Raw genomic sequence first — 24,049 nt, forward strand, 5'->3', positions numbered from 1 at the left:
TATTTACAGTCATGCTGTACATTTTTTAAAGTAATATTTTTTTATTATTTTAAAATCTATGTGTCCTCATTGTAAACTTATTTGGGAAAATATAGTAAAATATATGAATAAAACAAGAGCACACCATAAGCCCACTATCGTCAAATAACTTCTGTTACCATCTCTATCTCTTTCCAGCTTTTCTGGTGCCTATAGGCTTTTACACACAGCTTTTGAACTGAATTTTGAAGTGGCTAAGGTATATATCTCCACTATGATATATAGACGTTAGAAGTCCGTCCTGGTTAAATAATGCAAAGATATTCTTACTAGAAACTACTGCATTATTAGAAACTGCACGGCATTTTTGGATATAAGAGCAGAAGGTCATTCGGAACATACCCACTAATTCAGAGTTCGTATCAGAGACCGTTCTGTGAACGCTCCATTTGTATTCCGTTATGAAACTACTCGATCACACTTTATAGACTGAAGTTCTTGGAGGACACAATGTCATTCAGTAACCTTGTATCCTGACCTTTGACACATATTTGTGCACGAATAGAATCCTTAGGGGCCTCCTCCGATGTCTTAAGTGGGTAACTGTGCAAGAGCCCAGGCAAGAGAGAAATAAATCAGGGTCGGGACCCTTCTAAGCAGTGGGAGGGGGGCGGGGGCGGAGAATGGGAGGGACCCTGCACAGGTAAGGTAGAAACCTGAGCGAGGGGCAACCTCATTATTACTTTTTCTTATTTTACTTGCCTTGTGTGTTCACCGATTTGAGATAACAGTCTCGATCATCTCCGCAGGGCAAGTTCCCAACTAACTGCCGGCCTCAATAAAAAAAAGTCGGGGAGGCGTGTTTCCCAAGCGAGGCCCGCGTTGGCCGCGCCAAGGCTGGGGAAATCCACCCCGCGCCCAGCGCACGGTATAAAGAGCCCGGCCGCGACAGTGGTGCAGCTCCAAGCTACGCGCGGGGTACACTCCCCTCGTCGGTCCGCATCCGTGCCTAGCAGCCATCTGGACACCTCGAAGATGGCACCCGTTGGGGGCAAAAAGGCCAAGAGGGTGAGTCTGCGGGGCACCCGAGGGCGTTCTCCATCCCAGCGGGGGCTCTGAGTCTCGGCCCACCGGCCCCACACCCCAGCCTCAGGAAGCGCAGAGGGGTCCTCGGAGCCCGACTGTGACTAGAAGGTGCTCTCAGAACTTCTCGGGCAGGCTCCCAAGGTGCCTCTGAGCTTCCCGCAACTCCCCTGCCCATATCCCGAGCGCGCCCTAGATCTACATGACCGCCGACTCGAGGACACCCCCGGAACCCCACGACTCCCAACATCTTCTGAGTCCAGCACCCCAACACCACAGCACTCCCCCAGAAGTGCGGCTCCTAGACCCAAACACAGGACTTTTCTTCCCTACAGCGGTGGGAGTAGGGGATTCCTTAGGGTGCGCCCTGGCCACCCCGCGTCTGTGCCCGCACGGCAGTGCACGCCCCTCCGCGCCGTCCGCGGGCCGGCCAGGGAGGCGCGCGGGCGGGGTCCGACAGTTTCCTGCCCGCGCTAGGACGGGTGCAGCGGAGCCCCAGGGCCGCCTCCCTGCCCGGTTCTTGCGTGCAGGCGTACCAGTCCCGCCGCAGCTCCAAGGCTCCCTCGTTGGTTGGGCCATGGTAAGTTTTTACCCCCAGCTTGGCTTCTGCGATCACAACAAAATGTACCATTCATGCTTCAGAAAACCAAACCAAACCAAACCAAACCAAACAAAAACAGATAGAAAGGCTCTAAGATACTGAGTAAGGGCTGTTAATAAGATTTAAAAACCAAAAAACCCAGCAGCTCCAACACCTGATTAATGACAATCCTCTCTCTTCCCTAGCTGGGATGAATGTCCAGACTGTCGGCCTTCATCTAGATTGTGAGATGAAGGAGGATAGATGCATGGCGCAGACAGATGGAGCGACTTCAGGACTATGGGTGGGCTGGTGGGAAAAGAGTCAAGGGAGGAGGAAATACACTTGACCCTGGGGTATCAAAGTGCCCCCCCACCCGGCTGACAGAGGCCCCCAGGGAGACAGCCGGGGATCAAGGACAACTGTAAGAACTCCTTACCAACAGAATAAGAAGACTAGCTTTCACCATTTTAAGAATGTGTGCCTAAGTATTCATTTGAGGCTTTACAATTAAACCTTTTCTTTTAATTCTTCTATACATATTTCTTCAACGGTAACATTCTTCCACCATATTCTTCAAAATACTTTAATGTGTTCTGGGGTGCTTCGGTGGCTGAGTCCGTGAAGCTTCCCGCTTTTGATCTTGGCTCAGGTCATGACCTCAGGATTATGAGATTAAGCCCCACATGGGGCTCTGCATTGGATGAGAAGCTTGCTTGGGATTCTTTCTTTCCTTTTCCCTCTGCCCCTCCCTGCTCATGCTCCTTCTAAATAGATAGATGACCGACAGACGGATAGATACATTAAAAAATCTTTTTAAAAAAATCAAAATAAAAGATAAAATTTTTAAATTCTTTGATGTGTTCTGAAAGACCCTCACCCCCAGCGTATTTATACACATATTTTCATTATGTGAGCATTCTGATTGTTTGCCTTATAGTCATGAATTTATAAATATATGTACTTTCTGAGAATTCTAAGGAAATCATTCTTTTCAAGAACATGATAACCAAAGTACTAAAAATAGAAAACTGTTTTCAAAACTCAAGTAACTCCTTTCTATAATTTTAGGGCATCCTAGAACGTTTAAACTCTGGAGAAGTTGTGATTGGAGATGGAGGGTTTGTCTTTGCACTGGAGAAGAGGGGCTACGTGAAAGCAGGCCCCTGGACCCCAGAGGCTGCTGTGGAACACCCAGAAGCAGGTTGGTGCATAGCTCTATTCTAAGTTCTCATAAAAGAGCACTGCAATGACCAGTCTAGGAGCATACCATCAAACAGATCCATTTCTGGTACATTTCCCAACATTTATTATTGCCTGCTGGGCATTGTGCTAGGTATGTAAGGACAGACTCACACATTGAATGACCACAGTGGTCCTCCTTGTTGCTATCACCTATAGCCACCTCTTGGTTCCTGCCCTTCACTTTAGGTGAGTCTCGAAGCTGGCTCACTGCCTTCCTCTTTGCTCCTCCCTCCCTTACCTCTCTGGGTGACCTCGATATCCCTGCAGATGGTCTATCTAGGACTCTTCCTGTCAATGCCTTGATCTCCTCCTCATCTCCAACTCTATTTTTCCTCCATCCTTCACCTCAGCAACACAGTCCTAGATCTTGCCATCACCACTGTCTACTCCTGAAATCCCAATTACAAAGACCCCACTCTGACAAGCACCTTCTGTATTTTCTGCTCACTCTAATTCTCCCACTCCACAACCTCATCAATATTTTCAGTCCTTCATCCCTTCCATGTTAGCATTTCTAATCCATTCTCTCCCCATGTGTTCATCATCCATCTTACCTACAGTAACAATCACTTCTCGTAGATATGCTCTCCTCCACTGTATATTTGCCAACTCATTAAATCTATTGTATACTTGTCCCATCCTATTTAAATTGAACTGTCTACCTACCTTGCACCTGCACCCACACAGCCTATTCTCATTTCACTTTTTTGACCACAAATCTTTAATGGTAAAGTGCCAAGAGGGGTTCTGAGATGGCACATGAGGGAGATAATGCTGTCTTACAAGGGTTTTATCAGCCTAAACCAAGCAGGAAGCATTACCCTTTAAAGGGAGAAATGGGCCACTTCTGCAGGCCCAGAGGGCTCAAGGGGGATCTAGGTTTTTGAGGTTCATAAGTGACTCCACCTATATGTCTTCATCCCAATCTCAGGAACCCGTATCTTCCTAATCAGGCCCTGACTGTGGCAATAGAAGGCTTGCCTGGTTTAGAATTCACCCTCTCTGACTTTTGGCTCCCTGTATAATTTAGTCCAGGGCCAGATCCTCAGCATTTTCTGCTCTCTAGCTACAAAAGGTGAGCTTCTTGTTATGCCACCCAGGAACCCAACAGACCTTCATACTTGGCCTTAATTTGGTGATGAATCACCCTTAACCTTTCACTGTCTTTCTCTAGTATGTTAGTTGTACCCAACAATAGCCATCTGATTCTGAAGTCCTTATAATTACTACTGCCTCTGAACCTCTCAACCATCTGAGCTACTGCACCTGCTAGTACATTCCCTTCTAAGGGCATCTCATTCCAGCTCACCACACATGAGTTTTGAAACAACTGTACCCCTAGAGCATGCTGGGGACTCTAACACCCATCACGAGGTAGGAGCTCATTGCCAGTTGGCCAGAAGTGGAGATTTGTGCTCAGAAGTTTTTTGGTTTTTTGTTTGTTTGCTTAAAGATTTTTATTTATTTGACAGAGATCACAAGTAGGCAGAGAGGCAGACAGAGAGAGGGGGGTAAGCAGTGAGTACCACTGAGGAAGGAGCCAGACATGGGTCTCGATCCCAGGACCCCGGGATCATGACCTGAGCCAAAGGCAGAGGCTTTAACCTACTGAGCCATCCAGGCACCCTGTGCTCAGAACTTTTAATGGGAAGTGCATTTACACTGTGATGCAGTTGTTAAAGACAACAACTTGGCCAGTCCCTCAGGAAGCTCTGGATTTGGATAGGCCCTTCAGAGTAGTCCCAAATCGAGGCAAGGGAGCTGGACCTTTGCTCTCTCCCTACTAAGAGACCAAGCATTGCATCCAAACTACCAACTCTCCCCTCTCCCAGGAGAGGGTTTAGCCCTTTGCAAGGAAGCTCCCTTTGGCCGAGGGTACTTCCTAGAGACGTCTCAGTCAACAGCCATCAGTAGCCAACACTGAAAGAAGCTGACTTAGAGGAAACTGGAGGAAGTTCTTATGAATATTACCCAAGTTGAAGAGCTGTCTTTAATGTTTATTAAAGAGTGTATTTCAGTGAATTCAGTGATAAAGGACAGAAACTAACAAAGCCTATAAAGTGACAGTACAGCTTTAAGGTTAAGCAAACAGATTCTGGATCCAGACTAATTGAATGAATGAATAATTGAATGAAATTCTGGCACACTAGGCTGTGTGGCCATGGGGAAATTACTCAGCTTCTCTGGGACCCAGTTTCCTCTTCTACAAAACTGATAATATTGACATCTACCTCTAAGATTGTTATGAGATTTAAATAAGTTATGTGTAAAGTCATTAAAATACTGCCTGATAATGAGAAACACTGCAAGTCTATTATTAAATCCATTGTTTCTTCTCTTGATAGTGTCTTGGTTGTAATGTATCTATTTCTGCTGGAGAAATATAGAAATTTTGTGTTCAAATCACACTAGCTCTGAATTGCATTCAAAGTAAAAGAGCTACAGTCACATCATGAAGCCTGGCAAATACACACAACTTTCATATTTCCAAATAAAAGTAGAAATAATACTATACTCTGCCCTAAAAGAAGGAAAGAAAGAAAGAGGAAGGGGGGCAGGCAGGCAGTTGTGGAGGGAGGAAGGAAGGAAAGGAAAAGAGAATTCAGTAGGCTTGGGAAACTAAAACAGCAGTAGTCTTCAAATTTTCATTGCACCAGCAGTTTATTCAAAGTGATAGATTCCCAGCCTTCACTTAGAGATTTGGACTCATTAGGTCTGTGAGTGGGTCAAGGAACCTACAAATTCATAACTGTCCCCAGGCGATAGCAAGGTGAACCACACTTTGAGAAGTGCTGCATTAAAGGGCTTTAAGGAACACAATAGAATAATTAAGATCCAAGAATGAGAATTTAAAATATATCTGCGGTTTGTTTCTTAAGGTCTGCTTGCTGGGTTAAATTCAGTGAAATATTTCTCGGGCAAAACTGGTATTAACAATAAGGTACTTTGGTGAAAACTCCGCCATGTAAATAAAGTAAGACTGTGCTTTAAACACAAGCTTCAATCTTACAAGTCACCTTTTTTTAAAGTTATACATTAGAGGAGTTCAAGAGAAACTGCTCTGATACTGACTTTGACTTTCTTAATACAGAAACAGCACATTTATCTCTTGGCCATCTGTTTCTTGAGTATTTTGGGCTCATTTAAGTGGACTAATTGTCCTACCAAAGTCTATGCCAAAAATTGCAGTTCTTGCACCCAGTGGAATCAGCATAGAATTCAGCAAAGAATTCAGGCTTGCTGAATCTGGAGGGGTTTGGGGAATCTGAATTCTTATTAATTGCCCCGAGGTGAGTCTCAGTTGGGTCACACTTCGAGAAGCACTGCTGCTTTAAGAAGCACCGTAGAATAACCAGATCGATTAAGAGCAAGGAGTTGGCTACTGCCCTCTGGGAAAATCTAATAAAAGGGTGTAAAATGCAGTGTAAAATATACATATGCTCAATTTGCACACCATTCCAGGGCTTTTTAACACAGTCCCTGGAAATCCACCCAAGGACCAGCTGGATGGACTTCCTGTTTAGAATCCATTTCCTCCTAGTGTACAAGGACCTCATCGATAGGCCCTTCACCCCGCTCCAGCCACAGCAGCTCTGTGTTTGATCCATGAACAGGGGACTCCGAATAAAATGTCTTTCATTGGTTCTGCTGCTAATTAAAACAAGTCTGAAGCTTCCACATTAGGCACGCTTTTAAGTTCCCTCTCAGAACTAGAGATTCCATGCTTAGAAACCCATTTTCTGAAATTCAGAAGCTTTCTGGCCTCACTGACTTGTTCCTTTAAAACCACACTGAGCTTCCTATGTGCTCTGCACTCCACTAGGGCCCCGGGATGCAAACGTGCCAGACTAAAGGGCTAGGAACTCCACTGTCCTAAAAATTTCCTAGCCTCTAATGTAGTCACTCCCAGATCTTTGGCTTTGAAAAGCCAACGAAATTTCAAAAATGGATTCAGGGGCTGATACAGGATTGCTGATTCCTTACTTTAGTTAATTCTCCTGATGAAAATGAACACCTGCTAAGTCTCACTAGCATTTTCTAAAAAGAGCATTTTCCCAGTCACTCAGAATGGCAGTTCTCAATAAAATGTAAGCTAAGAATCAGTTTCCAACTAAATTAAAATATCTGTGGATTGGACCCCAGCAACCATTATTTTTAAAAAGCTTACAGGGTATCTAATGGGCAACCAGAGTTTAGGACCACTATTTTAGAGCAAAGGTTAATTCCTTAAATTGAATATAATTGGTTATATGGAGGGAGCTGCCCCATCATATTTTCTTTAGCCAGTGAAAGCTTTGCCATTTGGCATTTATCCATGGACCTATGCTTAGGACCCTTCCTCCAATTCTTATTCCACTCAGTTACCAGAAATATCTTTCAAATACACTGAGCTAATCACATCATTCATATTTTTACCACGTACTGGTGTTTCTCGATACCTGCGGTCTGAAGCCTAGGCTCCTTGGGATGATGTGTTAGGCCATTTGTCCTCTGCAGGCCCAGTACCCTCTCTCCACCTGCATCTCCTACTAACTCTCTGATACATCCTCAACTTCAGCTGCTGACACTACCTGCTGCACCCCCAAATCCAAACCTATTGCTGCCGCCTCCTTTTTGTTCAGGTCCTCTGTAGGGAATCTTTTCCCCACCTCTGCCCAGCAAAAACGTTAAAGGATTCCTCCTCTGTGGGAGCTCCCTCTTCCTTTCACCCCACATCCATGGTAGAAATAATCTCTCCTTCATAGCAAGAGCCCCAGATCTGCTTCTCGTTTGCTCTCAGGATGTGCAAAGAATGTAAGCAGATATTTTCATTAGCTGTATATCTGGTAGCCTTTTGCAAGCATCATGGGTTATCAACTGATAGTCATGAATAACCTTCCTCAACCAATCTCCCAGTTCGCCAGCTTCATCGAGAGTTCCTCAGAGCTGGATCCAACGTCATGCAAACCTTCACCTTTTATGCAAGTGAAGACAAGCTGGAGAACAGGGGAAACTATGTTGCAGAGAAAATATCTGTGAGTAAAGCCACACTTGGCATTCTTAGACGGGCACAGTAGGCATTACATGTCATCACCAAACTTCTCATAGAGAAAAATGTTGAGTTTTTTAGATAATACAGAAATGGGATATGTGTGATACAGGATTGCTGATTTCGTACTTTGTGCGTTAATTCTCCTGACAAAAACAAACACCTGCTATATCTCACTAGCATTTTATAAAAAGAACATTTTCCCAGTAACTCAGAATATAATTTTTAGATAATACAGAAATGAGATATGTGTGAATAACTCTTTTAGGTTTTAGGTGGAGTCCCCAAAATTGACAGAAAGGCATATAATGAAGCATATCAAAGAAGAGGTAGTTAATGATTAATGATTCTCCCAGTCATCCTAAGTTGCTGAGTGGGTATCCTGACAAATTCTTACATCCTTACCTTTTTTTAATGTGGGGCAATGTAGGGAAAGGTCAAAGACACAAGGAAGGGCACAGTGGTCCTGGAACTTTCCTGACTCAGCTATAATCAACTGTATCATGTTGGGCAAACCATTTACCTATGCCATCAAAGTGACAATTTCTCAATCCCTATAATGAAAAAGAAGCTTTTTGTTCATTTGTTTTTTAGGTGGGCTCCATGCCTAGCATGGAACCCAATACAGGGCTTGAACTCACAACCATCAGACTGAGACCTGAGTGGAGATCAGGAGTCAGAGGTTTCACTGACTGAGCTCTAAAAGGCGGTCTAAAAGACCAAGTTCTAAAATTGCATGAGTCTGTGTGAGCCACAGCACTGGGGCTTATTGAAGACAAGTGTCAATTTTTAATGTCTAAGTAATTAGAAAATACCTTGCAATACATGCATCTGTTAATTAAGAAAATACATAATAATAAAAAGTCATGAATTCTGTAGTCATCTTTTTTTTTTTTAAGATTTTATTTATTTATTTGACAGAGAGAGAGAGACCACAAGTAGGCAGAGAGGCAGACAGAGAGAGAGGGAAGCAGGCTCCCCACTGAGCAGAAAGTCCGATGCGGGCCTTGATACCAGGACCCTGAGACCATGACCTGAGCGGAAGTCAGAGGCTTTAACCCACTGAGCCACCCAGGTGCCCCAATTCTGTAGTCATCTTAATTACATTTTATTCTCATTGATCTTGACAGCAAATAATCATCATCATCACCACTATCTGCTAAATATTCTTCTAAGTGCCACTTAGACACTGGAAGATACCAGATCCTTTTATGTAAAGATTTTTATCCTCTCACAGAGCTTTGGTATGTAATATCCTAGATACCATCATTAGATTTATTGTTTTCATTACTAATAGTGGTGGTGTTGTTACTGCAAATTGCTCAGCTTGGTAAGTTGAACTATTCTATCACTGTCATCTTCTAGAACTCTCCATGGTAATATCCAACTGAGATGTGGACATTTGAATAATAATTTGGTTTCAATTCTGCATGAAAATGTAGATACATCCTATTTCACTCATTTTAGGGGCAGAAAGTCAATGAAGCTGCTTGTGATATTGCCCGGCAAGTGGCTGATGAGGGAGACGCTTTGGTGGCAGGAGGCGTGAGCCAAACGCCTTCGTACCTCAGCTGCAAGAGTGAAACGGAAGTTAAAAAAGTATTTCAGCAACAGCTAGAGGTCTTTCTGAAGAAGAATGTGGACTTCTTGATTGCTGAGGTAAACAAATATTTGACCAAAGATGAGACATCGCAGCTCGTGTATTTTCTCTACCTTGTGCTTTCCTGAGGAACATGTGGGATAGTTGCCCATCATGGTTAGTAAATATTTAGTTTTTAAATCTTTTTCCAGTTTAGGGCTTCTACTGAATTTGATTCAGTTAATCTAATGAAGTGTTCTTCAAACCTTTTGACTGCACTTCACAGTAATTACCCTTCTATTCCATTTCAAAAAATGCTAAGGGGTCACAACTCAAAAGTTTGAAGACTGGTCATTTAGTGATAATTATTACACAGTAAAATAAGTTTTCTAATTGTTCAGAAGAAACGAGATAAAAAGTACCTTAATTTGATCTTATTTCAGTATTTTGAGCATGTTGAAGAGGCTGTGTGGGCAGTGGAAGCCTTGAAGACATCTGGGAAACCCGTGGCAGCAACCATGTGCATCGGCCCAGAGGGGGATTTGCACGGCGTGAGACCCGGCGAGTGTGCAGTGCGCCTGGTTAAAGCAGGTGATGATGGATTTTAACCAGTTTGCAATTAGTGAGTCTTTTGAAAACTACATACAAATACAGGCCCACCTATGAATCATTATATACTTGTTTTGTTAAAAGGAAAACCATTAATGTGCTTTCCTGGGAGTACTGATAATATCACTATGGACTTCTAAAGAGAAAAAAAGTAAAATAAAGAAAAAAGACATACACACATACCATTGTTCTGAAAGGGGCAACTAGACTAAGGTGTAACACCTAGAAATAGGAAGAATTTCAGTAATTCAAAACGAGCATGAGGAAAAAGTGCATTTTATTTTAACCCTAAGTTGAGGTTTTAAGACAGTAACTTTTAAGTCAGTTGCCTTCTTTGTGGAAGTTTTCTTCTTTTCATAAATTCCTGATATGCTTTGCTTTTTGTAATTGGTATAATAAATTTTTAAAAATTTTGGTATGAAATAGGGGCCATGTAATTTACCTTTTTAAGTAATTTCCATTCTTTTTTTTTAAGATTTTATTTATTTATTTGACAAAGAGAGATCACAAGTAGGCAGAGAGGCAGAGAGAGAGGGGGGAAGCAGGCTCCCCACCGAGCAGAGAGCCCGATGCGGGACTCGATCCCAGGACCCTGAGATCACGACCTGAGCCCAAGGCAGAGGCTTAACCCACTGAGCCATCCAGGTGCCCAAGTAATTTCCATTCTTAACACTGGGTTTCATTTCAATAAGGGAAAACTCACAGATTGTTTTCAAAGCTGCCTCATTTTTAATGCAAGGAGTTGCTCTATGTCAGTGAAGAGCCCAGCTCATTCTGTGGAATGGGGAGATTTTGACTGGCTATGTTTGATTTCTGATTTTTATCCAACTCCTGATATTTCATGAAAGTCATTTCATACTTGTCATTAACAATAACAATTAGATTTAGGAATGAAACTAAATAATCTTAACTTTTTACCGGAAATATAAACATGGGGGGAGGGGAAGAAGCAAGTTAACTTGTTTCAAAAAGACCAGAGAAGGCTTTCATCACCCCGTTGATAACTGGCAGAGATTCTTGGCCTGCATCTATTTCTTCCCTGACTATTCCATTCAAGGTAGGTGCAGTGTTTGACATCAGTGTACCTTATTTATATTCTTTGTAGCACTTGCCACTTGCCTTATTTGTTTATCTCCTTAATGTCTGACTCACGAAACTGTAAAATCAAAGAGGGCAGAGATTATGTTTGGCACAGCACTGGGCACAAGTGAACATGCCCTCCTCTCAGCAAACGAACTCTTTCTACTTATACCACACATTTGGGATCTCCTCAATCGACATTTTCTAATCTGTGAGAACATTAGTAGGGTTCTGTAGTGAAATACATTTAGAAAATGTTGGGTTAGGGGCCCCAGGGTGGCACAGTCCCTTAAGCATCCAGCTGTTGGTTTTGGTTCAGGTTGTGATCTCAGGGTTGTGAGATGGGAGTCCCCATGTCAGTCTGAGATTATCTCTCCTTCTCCCTCTGCTCCTCCTGCTCATGCGGTCTCTCTCCCTCTCAAATAAATAAATCTTTAAAAATAAAAGAGGGGTATGGGGAGGTGGGTGAGTCTGGTGATGGGTATTCAGGAGGGCATGATTGCATAGAGCACTGGGTGTTACATGCAAACAGTGAATCATGGAACACAACATCAAAAACTAATGATGTACTGTGTGGTGACTAACAAAACACAATAAAAAATAAATAAGAGAGAAAATGCTGTATTAAACCAATTAACAGAGTTTCTCAGGGCCTTACTGCTCACTTATGTTGCACACATACTAAAATTGGAACAATACACAGAATTTCTGAGTCTTTGATATGTTTATATATATTGGTAGTCTCCAAGAAAGGGACAAATTAAATAGCTACTTTCTAAATCGATCTCAGAGCCTACTCTCATGGAGCAAACCTTTGGAAGCCCTGTGCTAAATCCTTGATGTCAGGGACTATGTTCTATGTTTTTATTTCTCTACAGCCCCTTAGAAGGACACTTATACCTAACAGACACCCAATAAGTAGCCAACCTATGATTAATTCATTAGTGTAATGAAGTCAAGAAAGGAAAGAGAAACTCTGGCAGCAGAACATCAAAAAAAATTTTAAAAAGACAAAAAAGAAGGAGAAGAAAGAGAGAAGGTACTTAAGATCCAAGCGAAGATGTGAAGATGTTAAGTGAGCTGTTGAATATACAAGTCTGGGACCCAAGGGAAAATTCCAGCTTAAAGAGAGAAATTTGGGAGTTCTGGATCTAGTTCTGGATCCCAAGAGCCCTGGGACTGGAAAGGAAGGAGAGGTGAAGAGACGATGGCTCATGGAGATCCTGGGACAATGAAGGATTGAAAGGTTCAGCCGTGAGCAGGGGCTCAACACCTAACATCCAAAGAAAGCAGCCAGCAAGGTAGGAGTAACACTAGAGAATATGAGAAGCCAAGAGAAGGAGAGTGTTGATGAAAGAGAGAATGGTCCAGTAGATTGAATGCTGCTGAGACATCAAGTAAGATGAGAACAGAGAAGTAACTGCTGGCCTTGCCAAGGTTGAGGTCATCAGTGCTCTTGACCAAAAAAAGAAAAAAAAAAAATTCAGAGGAATAACAGGAGGCAGGATTGGAACAAGAATGAAGGAGCAAACTGTCACCCAGCACAATGAGGACTACTGAGATGCTTGTCACTGAACACTGGATATTATGACCTATGGCATCAACTTAGCAGCTCCTGGAATCTGGATTAGTGATATTAGTAAACTGGCCCAATAAAAGGAAACATTGCTCCCCAAATGAATGGTATGATAACCACAGGTGCGATCGAGCAGCTGGGAGTGTTGGAAAATTACTGTATCCAAGACTGAAAAATTGACATTTAAAATGTGGAGTTAAAAAAAACTCTAATAATGAGTTTCTGGAAAAAAAGGTGGGACAACCAAGTGTGCATAAATGACACTTCCATTTTAACAGATTCTTCAAAACACCTTTCACAGAGAGCCCTTGCTGCCCATTAGCAATCATCCCCACCCGAACCTAAGACAGGTTTGCAAGGAAGCAAGAACCAAAGGCTGTATTTACAATTCACTATTCCAAATAAAAGTTCCCTAATTAAGGGAGGAGAGCTGAGCCTGCCTGTCTGATGAATCCCTAAAGCTAAACGGTTCTTCCCACTTGCAGGAGCGTCCATCGTTGGCGTGAACTGCCATTTTGACCCCACAACCAGTTTACAAACAGTGAAGCTCATGAAGGAAGGCTTGGAGGCTGCCCGACTAAAAGCCCACCTGATGAGTCAGCCGTTGGCCTACCACACTCCTGACTGCAACAAACAGGGATTTATCGACCTACCAGAATTCCCCTTTGGTAAGACAGACATTTTATAAATCATCTCAGTGTCTTCATGTTGGGCAGATTTCCCTAACTGTAGCCATAGAGCTTTCTCATAGTAAACAAATGGCAGCATGTCTCATCTCTTGCCCCCAGCCTCCCTCCCTACAGACAGCTCCTTGATTTACTGGACCACAGCAGAAGGAAAAGATAGAACCACCAGACAAAAAAGACTTTTAAACCTTTTACCTGTAGTTTGGTAAAAAAACGATGCCCTTGCAGGTGAGATTGGCAGAGATAGTGACCCTGGTCCAGCTTGGTTGCCAAATCATATAACCTTAGCAAAACCCATTTGTTCTTCTAGACCTTAGTTTCCTCATCAGAAAAATTAGAAGGACAGACCAATTTATGTCTAAGACTTTTCTCCTGTTCTGAATGTTGCTCAGATACTATAGAGTTTGGGGGGAAGGAGACAATACCATCACAGGATCACTACGTAACAAGTCTGAACAAAAAGACCAAGCAGATGAAGTGAGGGCAGACTTGCAGTCTGGGAAAAGGGAGAAAGCATGTTTGGGAAGTATGGGTCTACCTGAAAATCAAACCAGAGAGGTCACCCGGGCCAGAGCCCGGCCAGTCTGTTCCATTCTAAGGTCCTATAGTCCTAAGGTACTATGTTTTATAGGGACTCTCAGAGAAGTAAGATATTACAAAATAATCCATGCAGAAGAACCATGGAGGAATGGCAAGTCACCTGTGTTTTTGCCATAGAACAAATTATTGCAAAAATTAGTACTTTTAGACAATAAATAGTTATTATATCTCAGAGCTGCTATGGATCATGAATTTGGGAGCAGCCTAGCTGGAGAGTTTTTGCTCAGGGTCCCCTAAAGGGTTGCAGTCCAGATATTGGTCAGGTCTGCAGTCATCTGAAGGCCTAAAGGGAGTGAGGGAATCTACTTCCAAGCTCCCTTAATTGGCTATTGGGAACAGATGTTCACTTCTTGTGGTCTCTTGTGGAGGCCTCAGTACTTTAGCTTATGGGCCTTTCCACTGTGATGCTTCAGTGTCCTCACAACATGGTAGCCATTCTAAGAGATTAAGAGAAACTGAGGCAGAAACCATGGTGCCTTGTATAACCCAGCCTCAGAAGTCACTAATGATCCCTTCTGACACATTCTATTGGTCTCTGAGACCAACCTGATATAATACGAGAGGGGACTACTCAAGGGTGAGAACATCAAAGGGCACAGTTCATTGGGAACCATCTGAAAGTCGGCTACAACAACATTTAAGACTGGATGTGTAGACACAAATTACCTAATAGTTTTTGAAAGTTAAGAATTAGGTCTTGACAAATTATTTAATTCAGCTGTTGAAAATTACAAGCATATTATGGCTGTTTATTTTGAGTAGTTTTTTAAATGAAGAATTCATTCCATTTATTATAGGACTGGAGCCCAGAGTTGCAACCAGATGGGATATACAAAAATATGCCAGAGAGGCCTACAACCTGGGGGTTAGGTACATTGGTGGCTGCTGTGGATTTGAGCCCTACCACATCCGGGCAATTGCAGAGGAGCTGGCCCCAGAAAGGGGATTTTTGCCACCAGCTTCAGAAAAGCATGGCAGCTGGGGAAGTGGTTTAGACATGCACACCAAACCGTGGATTAGAGCAAGGTAAGAACTTTTCAACTGTATCTGCCAAACCAAACTCATGTCCATTGTGAGTATGTCCAAGTGAGGTCAGAGCAAAGAATATAGCTAATTTTCTGCATGATGATACTTAGTTATCCCCCTTAAATTGTTCACAGAGATGTTTACAGAGTAACCTTAGATAGTGATTTCTGGAGAAGGCTTTAAGATTTAACATATAAATAATGCAGGTTAGCAATGAAATGCGATTTCATGCTCCGGGATAGTACCATGCCACGGAACTTCAACAACTCTGAATTAACTGGTTGCTAAGATTTAAGTCAAATGTAACAAATATTAACTATTCTGTTCTGTGCCAAGCACAACTCTTGGAGCTGGGTACACAGCGGTGAGTAAGACAGGTCTCTGCCCTCAGAGCTTACACTCCAGTGAGGAAGATGAACAATAAACAGACTTTACATCAGGCAACATGCAGAGCACTGGGAAAATAAATGAAGATCTGCCTAGAGATTCACATAGTCTACTGGGGAAAACTGTTAAGAAAGTCAGTGGATTATACTGTAGTAACTGCTTTGGTAGAGGCAGAGATTTAAAAATTAGTAAGAGAAGAAAATGGCTCTCTCGGCCTAACAGACATTCTAGAAGAAGGGATACGGGGGCTGTGTTTTGATGGGCTTACTAGCCACGAGATAAAGCAGGGGGTGAAGGAAGGATGATCACCCATGCAGAGGGAGTGGTTGCACTCTGTTCAGCGGACAGTGACTCTGCCCAACTCTATCAGACCCTGCTGTGGATGCTGATGTAGCAAGAACAAGGCACGACCCTGTCCCCAAAGCTTCTGGCTGAGCAGAGAGCCTGATACAGGGCTCTATCCCAGGACCCTGGGATCATGATCTGAGCCGAAGGCAGAGGCTTAGCCCACTGAGCCACCCTGGTGCCCCAAAAGTTAAATTTAAAAATGTTTTTTGAGGGATGCCTGGGTGGCTCAGTTAAGTGTCTGCCTTCCGCTCAGGTCATGATCCTGGGGTCCTGGGATGGAGTCCTGCATCATCAGGCTCCCTGCTCAGTGGGGAGCTTGCTTCTCCCTCTGCCTCGGCCACTGCCCCAGCTTGTGCACATTCATGCTCTCGAGCTCTCTCTCTCCCAAAATAAAGAAACAAAATATTCAAAACAAAAAACCAAAAACTTGTAGCCCAGATTAATAAATGTGTATCAGTGGACGTACTCTCAAGAGTCTGAAGCCAGCTCTATGGAAGTATTCCTAGCTCAGTGACACACAGACTCAGATACTCAGGAAGGAGTCCAATGTGGTGTGTTTTCTTCACCCAGGGCCAGGAAAGAATACTGGGAGAATCTTCGGATAGCCTCAGGCAGGCCATACAACCCTTCCATGTCGAAGCCCGACGCCTGGGGAGTGACCAAAGGAACGGCTGAGCTGATGCAGCAGAAAGAAGCCACAACTGAGCAGCAGCTGAAAGAGCTCTTTGAAAAACAGAAATTTAAATCTGCCCAGTAGCCTCCGTGGAAGCCATTTTTGCTGACTTCTATGCTTGGGCCACAATTCCCAAAAATAAGGAAAAGATGGTTTAAAAAGAATGCTTATGTTAATGCCAGGCTACGTGTAAAATTGGTAGTAGCTAAACAAAACAGAAATACAAATAGCCCTGGATAATTTAAAAAGTATATTTTAGAAATTTACTTAGAAGCAAAGTGAGAAGTAAATCTTAAACAGGTTCCCTATCCCACACATAAGGTATTAAGGAAATCTCTGTGGCCAGTGAAAAGTAACTCAGATATTCATTCCCACTTTAGTTAATTTGCAGGCTAATGAGGAGGATGAGATATGAGCTGACATGACAGTGATAGATAGAGTGCTATAGGGAAGGGACTTCCAAGTTCTTTTCAACATGACCCTTGGTAAGAAACAAAACTTTAATAACCCAGTAAAACACATGCCATACAAGCACTGAAATAAAATGTGTGATCCGTTTTGGTATTTTCTATTCCATTCCTTTCCGTCCTATCTCACTGATAAAACATGCTGGCTGAGACCCTTCAAATGGATTTTATGACTTCATAGTTTGAAAAACACCTACAGACACGAGGACTTTGCTATTTCTGTAAGTTTGTTCTTATAAAATCAGTCACACGAGCCATCATCAGTATCAAAAGACCAGTGCCGTCCTCTCAGCGTTCAAAAGTTCTTCTCCCTTCCCTGCTGACCCATTACAGATCAACGTGGAGGGGAAAGAGGCATCAGTATCTAGGCTTTGTCCATCCTGCCCCAAACAGGATCCACTTAAATACTTTCATCAGTAAGGCTGAGGGATCCTGAGTTTGTGTTACCTTGGTAGCTTTAAAAAAAAAAAAAAAGTGTAATTAAAAAAAAAAAAAAATAGGGCTTCTCCAAACTCTGTCCAAGTTTCCCAGATTGAGAACTACGATATTTCTACCCGATAAGCCCAAAGATGATACTGGCATAAACATGGCTACACTAAATGTATGAAGAGTTCATTCTGCTTTCTACATATTCTTGGTTTAGCTGTTTCAAAATCGTAATTTCTTCAGCAATTTGTATTTGATTCTTATTTTCATCCTGTAATTTGCTTAAACTTTACATGAAATTTATGTGACTCAGTGTACTTATCTCAACTTTCCTACTTTGCAAGTATTTGAGTTTCAAAGGTGAAGGCAGCAGTATTTAAAGGGAAAGAAATTTCTAGAATTTTCTTACCCAGGTAATTCGTGATCTACCCCTCACGTTCCAGTGCACAGAAATAGAGCCAAAACAGCACAGCTTTCAGAGGCCATGTGGCTGAGGGGCAATAAAAGGAGGGTAAATGCTATTTTTTTTTTTTTACAAAGTTGCTACCTACCATATCTCACTCTCAAACCAGGCTCAATATTTCACATTTCATTCATAGATAATAGAAACTTTTATTCAACTTACTCTTCTATTACTTTGTAATATGGATGCCCTTTTAATACCTTTTCAGAAGTTTATTGCCACAGAAAACATATCTTTCTACCATTCTCACATCCTCTGATTTAATCATTCTTATATCCTTCTATTTTAAATACTTCCCTCAAAAGGACCTATAGTGGATATGTTTGAATAGAACTGTATGTCAACACTGCCTCTTAGTGGCAGATTTCCTATTTTGAAAAAAATTTTGAAATTCAACCCTTCCACAAAGTGCATTTCTTTTATTTCCAGAAATCTTGTTCAATAAAAGGAAGGCTTGTTTAACACCTAGGAGTTTCTTCAAGTTAAACAGACATTTCTCGCCAGTAAAGGTATTTTTATAGAATCAGCCAGACGGACCCTAGAGATCAGGAGTCCAAACTCTCCCTTTTAAGGATAAGATTCCTAAGGCAGGATGCCAAGTCAGAAGGGACTTCTTGCTAGTCCCAGACTGCCGAGAAAGAGGATTTTAGTTTGGATTGTTGGTAGAAGGAAAATAGAGCCAGGACATACAGTTCACAAAGCTAAGGAGTTCATCCTCCAGTCAGGATATAAAAGTCTTGGCATTATTCAGAGTCATTGTAAACTCACTAAACACATGGTGTGCGGTTCTGGCCCCATACTTCTTTACACTGTAGCAAAGCACCCTTCAGAAGGGAAGCCATGGGAATACAGACCCACAATAGAGACAGAATGGGACAGAAAGGAACCAAAGCTTCAGTTTCCAACTTCTCCAGAGGGGGGCAGCAAGTCACCAGCAGGGAAGGCCGGAAGCACTCTATTTTGCTTTGACCTTAAACTATTTCATCAGAATAAACTAACATCAAATGGCAGAAATATCTGTAGCCCTCCTTTCTGTTTTGATCAGTTTTTTCTTAAGATACGTGGCTCTTTGAATCCCATCCAGGACTTCACATCCAGCAAAGAAAGCCTTATATGTGCCCATTTTCCCCAGAGATCTTCCTTTTTCTCGGCTTTGAGCACATCGGTTGGCTGAGAGCATGACACAGACTATTTTCCCAAATAGCCTCCTGTCAGTAACATCCCCTTCCTAGTGTGGAGCCTCCTGTGTGTTACCTGGAAGGTAGACAACTCTAATTCTTACACAATGAAGGAGGGAAAAGTCAGTCTGAAGAGAGAAAAACAGAAGCTGCCTCCCAGCTGCTTCGGGAGTACTATGTCCGACAGTTCGGCTAAATACGAGTTAGAGACAGCAAGGCCCAGCATTTCTAAACATCTTCAGGAACAGCTCAGTGTTAGTGTGTGAATGGAAAACCTGACAGACTGCCAAATAGGAAGACTTCTCACAGATGGTAGCAGCAAGGGGAGGGTCATTGGGTGAAAAGCGGCTGGGAGTGTGGGTGAGTAGGCAGGGAAAGCAATAGATAGCAAATGCCTCCAGTTTTCGAGCAGCTGGAAGAATTCTGTTGGCCTTGGGCAGGTGAAAAAAATCAAAGGGATGGGAAGTGAGAGACAGAGGTCATCATTTGTGCTGCTGGGATCTATAGAAATAATGCCAATTTGAGTATAGCAAAACCATACAGGTGAATTTACATGCCACTAAATCAAATGCATGATCATTTTAGCACATGGTTTGACTTGACATGTTCGTGAAGGCCCTTATGTAAATTTTTCCAAGGAGTTTTCAAGGGAACCATTTAGCTTATTTTTAACAAAAATTTATTTCTCCAAATGCCTATAATATTTTAGTAGTTGTCACTTACATGCAAACTGTTAATGTACCATTTATGAATTATTCCTGTTTATTCCTTCACACAGGTTCAGGGAGACCTCTACTCGGCCTCATTTTTGTGGCTATTTGTTCCAATTTACTCTATGGCCTCGAAAGGAAAAAGCTGAGTATCTCTGATAATAGTTCAAACTTTTCCTCCAATTCATCCTGGTCATTCTTCCAATTATTCCGACTTAATGAGATTTTACTGTTCTTTGGAAAGGTTAATGTCTCAACATATGAATTTGCTTAGTGGAATTCAGCTATTTCCCACAAACACTAGTGCAGTGTAGCAGAAAAAGCAATGAATAAATTTAGAATCGAGAATTCGGGGTACGAGGCTTGCTTGGCCCCTACTGCATTGTACAACATTGGATAAATCACCTTGCTTCTCTGACCTTCAATTTTCTCATCTATACAATGACAAATCTCTAACACCTTGCTGAGAAAGACTCCACAATCTTCTGTTTCTAATTTGATGGTATAGATAAGCAATAGCCTCATCATTGTAAACAAATATTTACCGAGTGCCACTTAGTGGAATGTTTCCAGCAGGCTTAACTGTTAATTAATTATTCCCCTGACTACACAGACAGCAGACTAAAACAAATAACACTGTTCAGAGGGCAGGGAAAATGTTATTAGCCCAGACTCGGCCTGGCACTGGGAAATGAAAAATGTCATTCCTCCCCACAGGTACTGCTTCCTAGGGAGATTTGGGTCTGTGGTTTTTCATATTATGAACGGTTTCTGTTTTCAGGACTCAGAGTTCTTTGTAGGTTTGCGTAAGCTGTGGAAGTTCTAGAAACCATCAAGCCAGTAATTCTTGTCCAGAGTTTTTCATCTACCTAGGAAGAGAGAGAACCACCTTCTCCCATTTTATTAAGGTGGTGCAGTCAGGGAGCTAGAAGCCTCAGAACGTCTTCCTCCTTCTGTAAAGGCATTTACAGAATCTTAATGGCTCGCAGATTGAGATCCCCAGATAGGACCCATCCTCAAGAACATGTATTTGAAATCGGCCTCATAGTCAGACCCAAGTCAGTCCCTGACCTGGGCTCTGGACCTCAGGCCCTGAGCCCCTATCTGTGGTTGTCCAGGCAAGGGGACCCAAATATGGGCCTTTTCATCAGAGATGCCTTCCTCAAAATTTTCTAAGTCCCTGTCTGGCCAACTGAGCCATCCAGGAGGGGTGCCCGAGGCCTGAACAGGTAAGCAGGGAACCTGGTCCCTATTTCTTCCCTTCTGGGTGCCCAATGACCCTCTATACCCCTCCCATTTCCACTTCACTCCTGGAGTCACCAAGTGTCCTAAGGAGTTCTGAGACTCTGTTTGACTCCAGTTCTAGCAAGGGTAACTGGGGATAGGATGGCTCCCACTGGCACATGCAGCCTTAATGTCCCGGAATCAAGTAAGATGAGCTGTGTAGAATAGTGTTAACATGGAAATTGTATGACTCATGTCAGACACAGGACAAGTTCAGGCCTCTTGGCCACCAAATGTCTCTGTCAGCTCTTGACTTGAGTGGCCTACATGGGCCCCACATTGGCTCTCAACTGTTGGGGTTCCCACCTCAATGCTACCCATAGGCCAACAGCAGTCAAAAGCAGCAGCAGTGGCAATGAGTGTTCTCTGCCCTGTGCATCCTCCCCCAGACAGGGTGTGCAGGGGCCACTTCCTGCCCCCTCAACAATAGCACCCCCACCCCACTCCACGTGTCAAGCCTCCTCCAGGGGTGGCCAAGCCTCATCCTCTGAAGGAGGGGGGGTCTGCTTCTCCCTCTGTCCGATGCCCCCCCTGCTTGTGCTCGTGCTCTGTCTCTCTCTCTCCCCCACTTTCTCTGACAATAAATAAATAAAATTTAAGAAGAAGAAGAGATGGTTCCTGTTCCTCAACAGGGAGAAATGTTAATCTTCATCAACACTAGCTGGACAAGGAACAAACACAGCAAGGAGCAAATACCTCTTTTCAACCTACTATTCTAAATCACATGACCAATCACAAAAGCTCACATAAGCTTATGAATTTTTAAACATATTTTAAATCAAAAACATTGTTTAAATTAAATTGTTTATACAGACAGGCGTCCCATAAAAATATTTCCCAGAGCCCTTCACACCGTAGGGGCAGCCCAGCTTGACTGTGGGGACAAGGTCCTGTTCTTCCCTTGTCTACCTAAACGTGCCCCTACCACTCTATTGTCCACTTTAGAAAATGGAAGCTCCAATCTTCCAATTGCTCTAGCCAAAATCTTGGAGTCTTCCTTCACTCCTCTCTTTCTCTCACACCCACTTTCAAACCATGAACAAAATCATATCTACTTTCAAAATATATCCAAAATCTGAATACCTTTCCCTTCCTTCCTCCCATTGTCTCTCTGGACACAACCACCATCATCTCTTACCTACATTACCACACAAGTGTCTCCAGCAATCTCCCTGCTTCCTCAGATCTATTCTCCATGGAGTATCCTGAGTGAGACCTTTTTTTTTTTTTTGAAGATTTTATTTATTTATTTGAGAGAGAGACAGCATGAGCAGGGAGAGGGCTAAAGGGAGAGAGACAAGAAGACTGCCTGTTGAACACAGGGCTCCACGCAGGGCTCAATCTCAGGACCCTGTAGATCATGACTTGAGTAGAAGTCAGAAGCTTAACAGAATTAACAGACACCCAGGCGCCCCCTGGGTGATGCTTTTAGAAAGTAACCAGATCATGTCCGTCCTCAATTCAAAACCCCGCAATTGCTTCCTGTCATAGACACGGAGTTATTTGTTTTGCTCTCTGCTCTAGCTCCAGGGCCTGCAGAGGGATGTGGCACATGAGGGGCTCAGTAAATATGTATTGAATGATTATGTGGGAAAGTGTATAAAAAGATGCTGCTTCCATAGAAACACAAAGAACGACTAGAAAGCCAGGGTGGGGTGAGAGTGAAGCATGTCACATGAACAAAAAGCTTTTGCAAAAATGTGGTTTGTGTGGCTCAGTTTACCTCCCCCAGGGTCCCTGCAGCAGTCTGCAGGTTTGGGGGACAGTACAGGGGGTTCATTATACCATTGTCTTTACTTTTGTATTCTGGAATTTTTCCTAATTTAAAAAAAAAAAATTAAGGAAGCAAAACTCTTGGGGCCAAAGAGGTAATATATGTGTATGAAGAAGCTTGTTTAAAGTTTAATGGTAGAGGGTGCCTGGGTGGCTCAGTCGGTTAAGTGTTTGTCTTCAGCTCAGATCATGATCCTAGGGTCCTGGAATCAAGCCCAGCATTGGGCTCCTTGCTTGGTGGGGAGTCTGCTTCTCCCTCTCCCTCTGTCCCTCCTGCCCCTACTCATGCTCTCTCTCTGATAAATACATGAAACCTTAAAAAAATAATAATAAAGTTTAATGGTGGGATCTGGGTAAACTGGAGACAGAAGGCCCTGCACAAAGACATTCAAATTCAGTTTTTTGCCCCAAACCCTGTTGTGATCTAAACAAAATAAGCCTGAAGTCCTCCAATCTGTGACTCTTGTGTGGCACAGGCTAAGTCATAGATCCTTAAAAAAAATCTATTCACACAATTCTGGAAAATCTTACACAGAAATCCTCAGTCATCTGGAAACCAAACCTCAGAAATACTGAAGAATCTGGCTCTCTTCCAGGCCCTCATTTCTGATACAGCTCTGTCTTAGGGCAGACTGCTCCTTTCCCTACTGTGAGGTCACAGAAAATATACACTTGTCTCTGCCCTTGGCTTCTCACACAGAGCTCCTGAAACCTTTCTAATTTCCTAAGTGGCAAGAGCACTAGGAGCATCTTTTGTTCTATGAGGTGACTCTGGGTGGGCTCCTGTGTGGGAACTGGTCACCAGAAAGACCAAGCCCTGATTAGAAGCTGGAAATACTAAGTCCCACCCCTCATCCTCCACCCTGGGGAGAGGGGCTGGCAATGGAATTGGTAATTGAGCCTGCCCATGTGATAAAGTCGCTATAAAATCCCAACAGCACAGGGTTCAGAAGCTTCCAGTGGATGAACACATCCACCAGGAGGATGATTCACCCCCAACTCCATGGGGACAGAAATTCCTGCTCTTGAGACCCTCCCAGACCTTGCCCTATATTTCTCTTCCTCTGGTTATCCATCTGTAGCCTTTATCATATCCTTTAGCAGACAGAGGGTAAGCACAGGTTTGTGTTTCCCTGACTTCCGTGAACCATTCTAGCCCATTAATCAAACCTGAGGAAGGGGTTGCAGGTCCTGATTTACAGCCGACTGGTCAGAAGCACAGGTGAGAACCAGGACTTGCAGTTGGCATCTGAAGGAAGGAGGTGGGG

At 43.1% G+C, this 24,049-nt stretch overlaps 1 protein-coding gene across 1 annotated transcript; it reads left to right on the plus strand.

Annotated features, from left to right (window-relative positions):
* Positions 1-927: 927 nt before the first annotated feature.
* On the plus strand, positions 928-17,044 carry BHMT (betaine--homocysteine S-methyltransferase). The gene is made up of 8 exons (XM_059418127.1): positions 928-1,047; positions 2,714-2,846; positions 7,784-7,902; positions 9,384-9,575; positions 9,939-10,086; positions 13,246-13,428; positions 14,844-15,072; positions 16,378-17,044. The coding sequence occupies exons 1-8, from the start codon at positions 1,015-1,017 to the stop codon at positions 16,562-16,564; spliced, it is 1,224 nt and encodes a 407-aa protein (XP_059274110.1). The 5' UTR covers positions 928-1,014; the 3' UTR covers positions 16,565-17,044.
* The last annotated feature ends 7,005 nt before the right edge of the window (positions 17,045-24,049 follow it).

Source organism: Mustela nigripes, chromosome 12 (genome assembly GCF_022355385.1).
Source record: "Mustela nigripes isolate SB6536 chromosome 12, MUSNIG.SB6536, whole genome shotgun sequence".
Taxonomy (NCBI): domain Eukaryota; kingdom Metazoa; phylum Chordata; class Mammalia; order Carnivora; family Mustelidae; genus Mustela; species Mustela nigripes.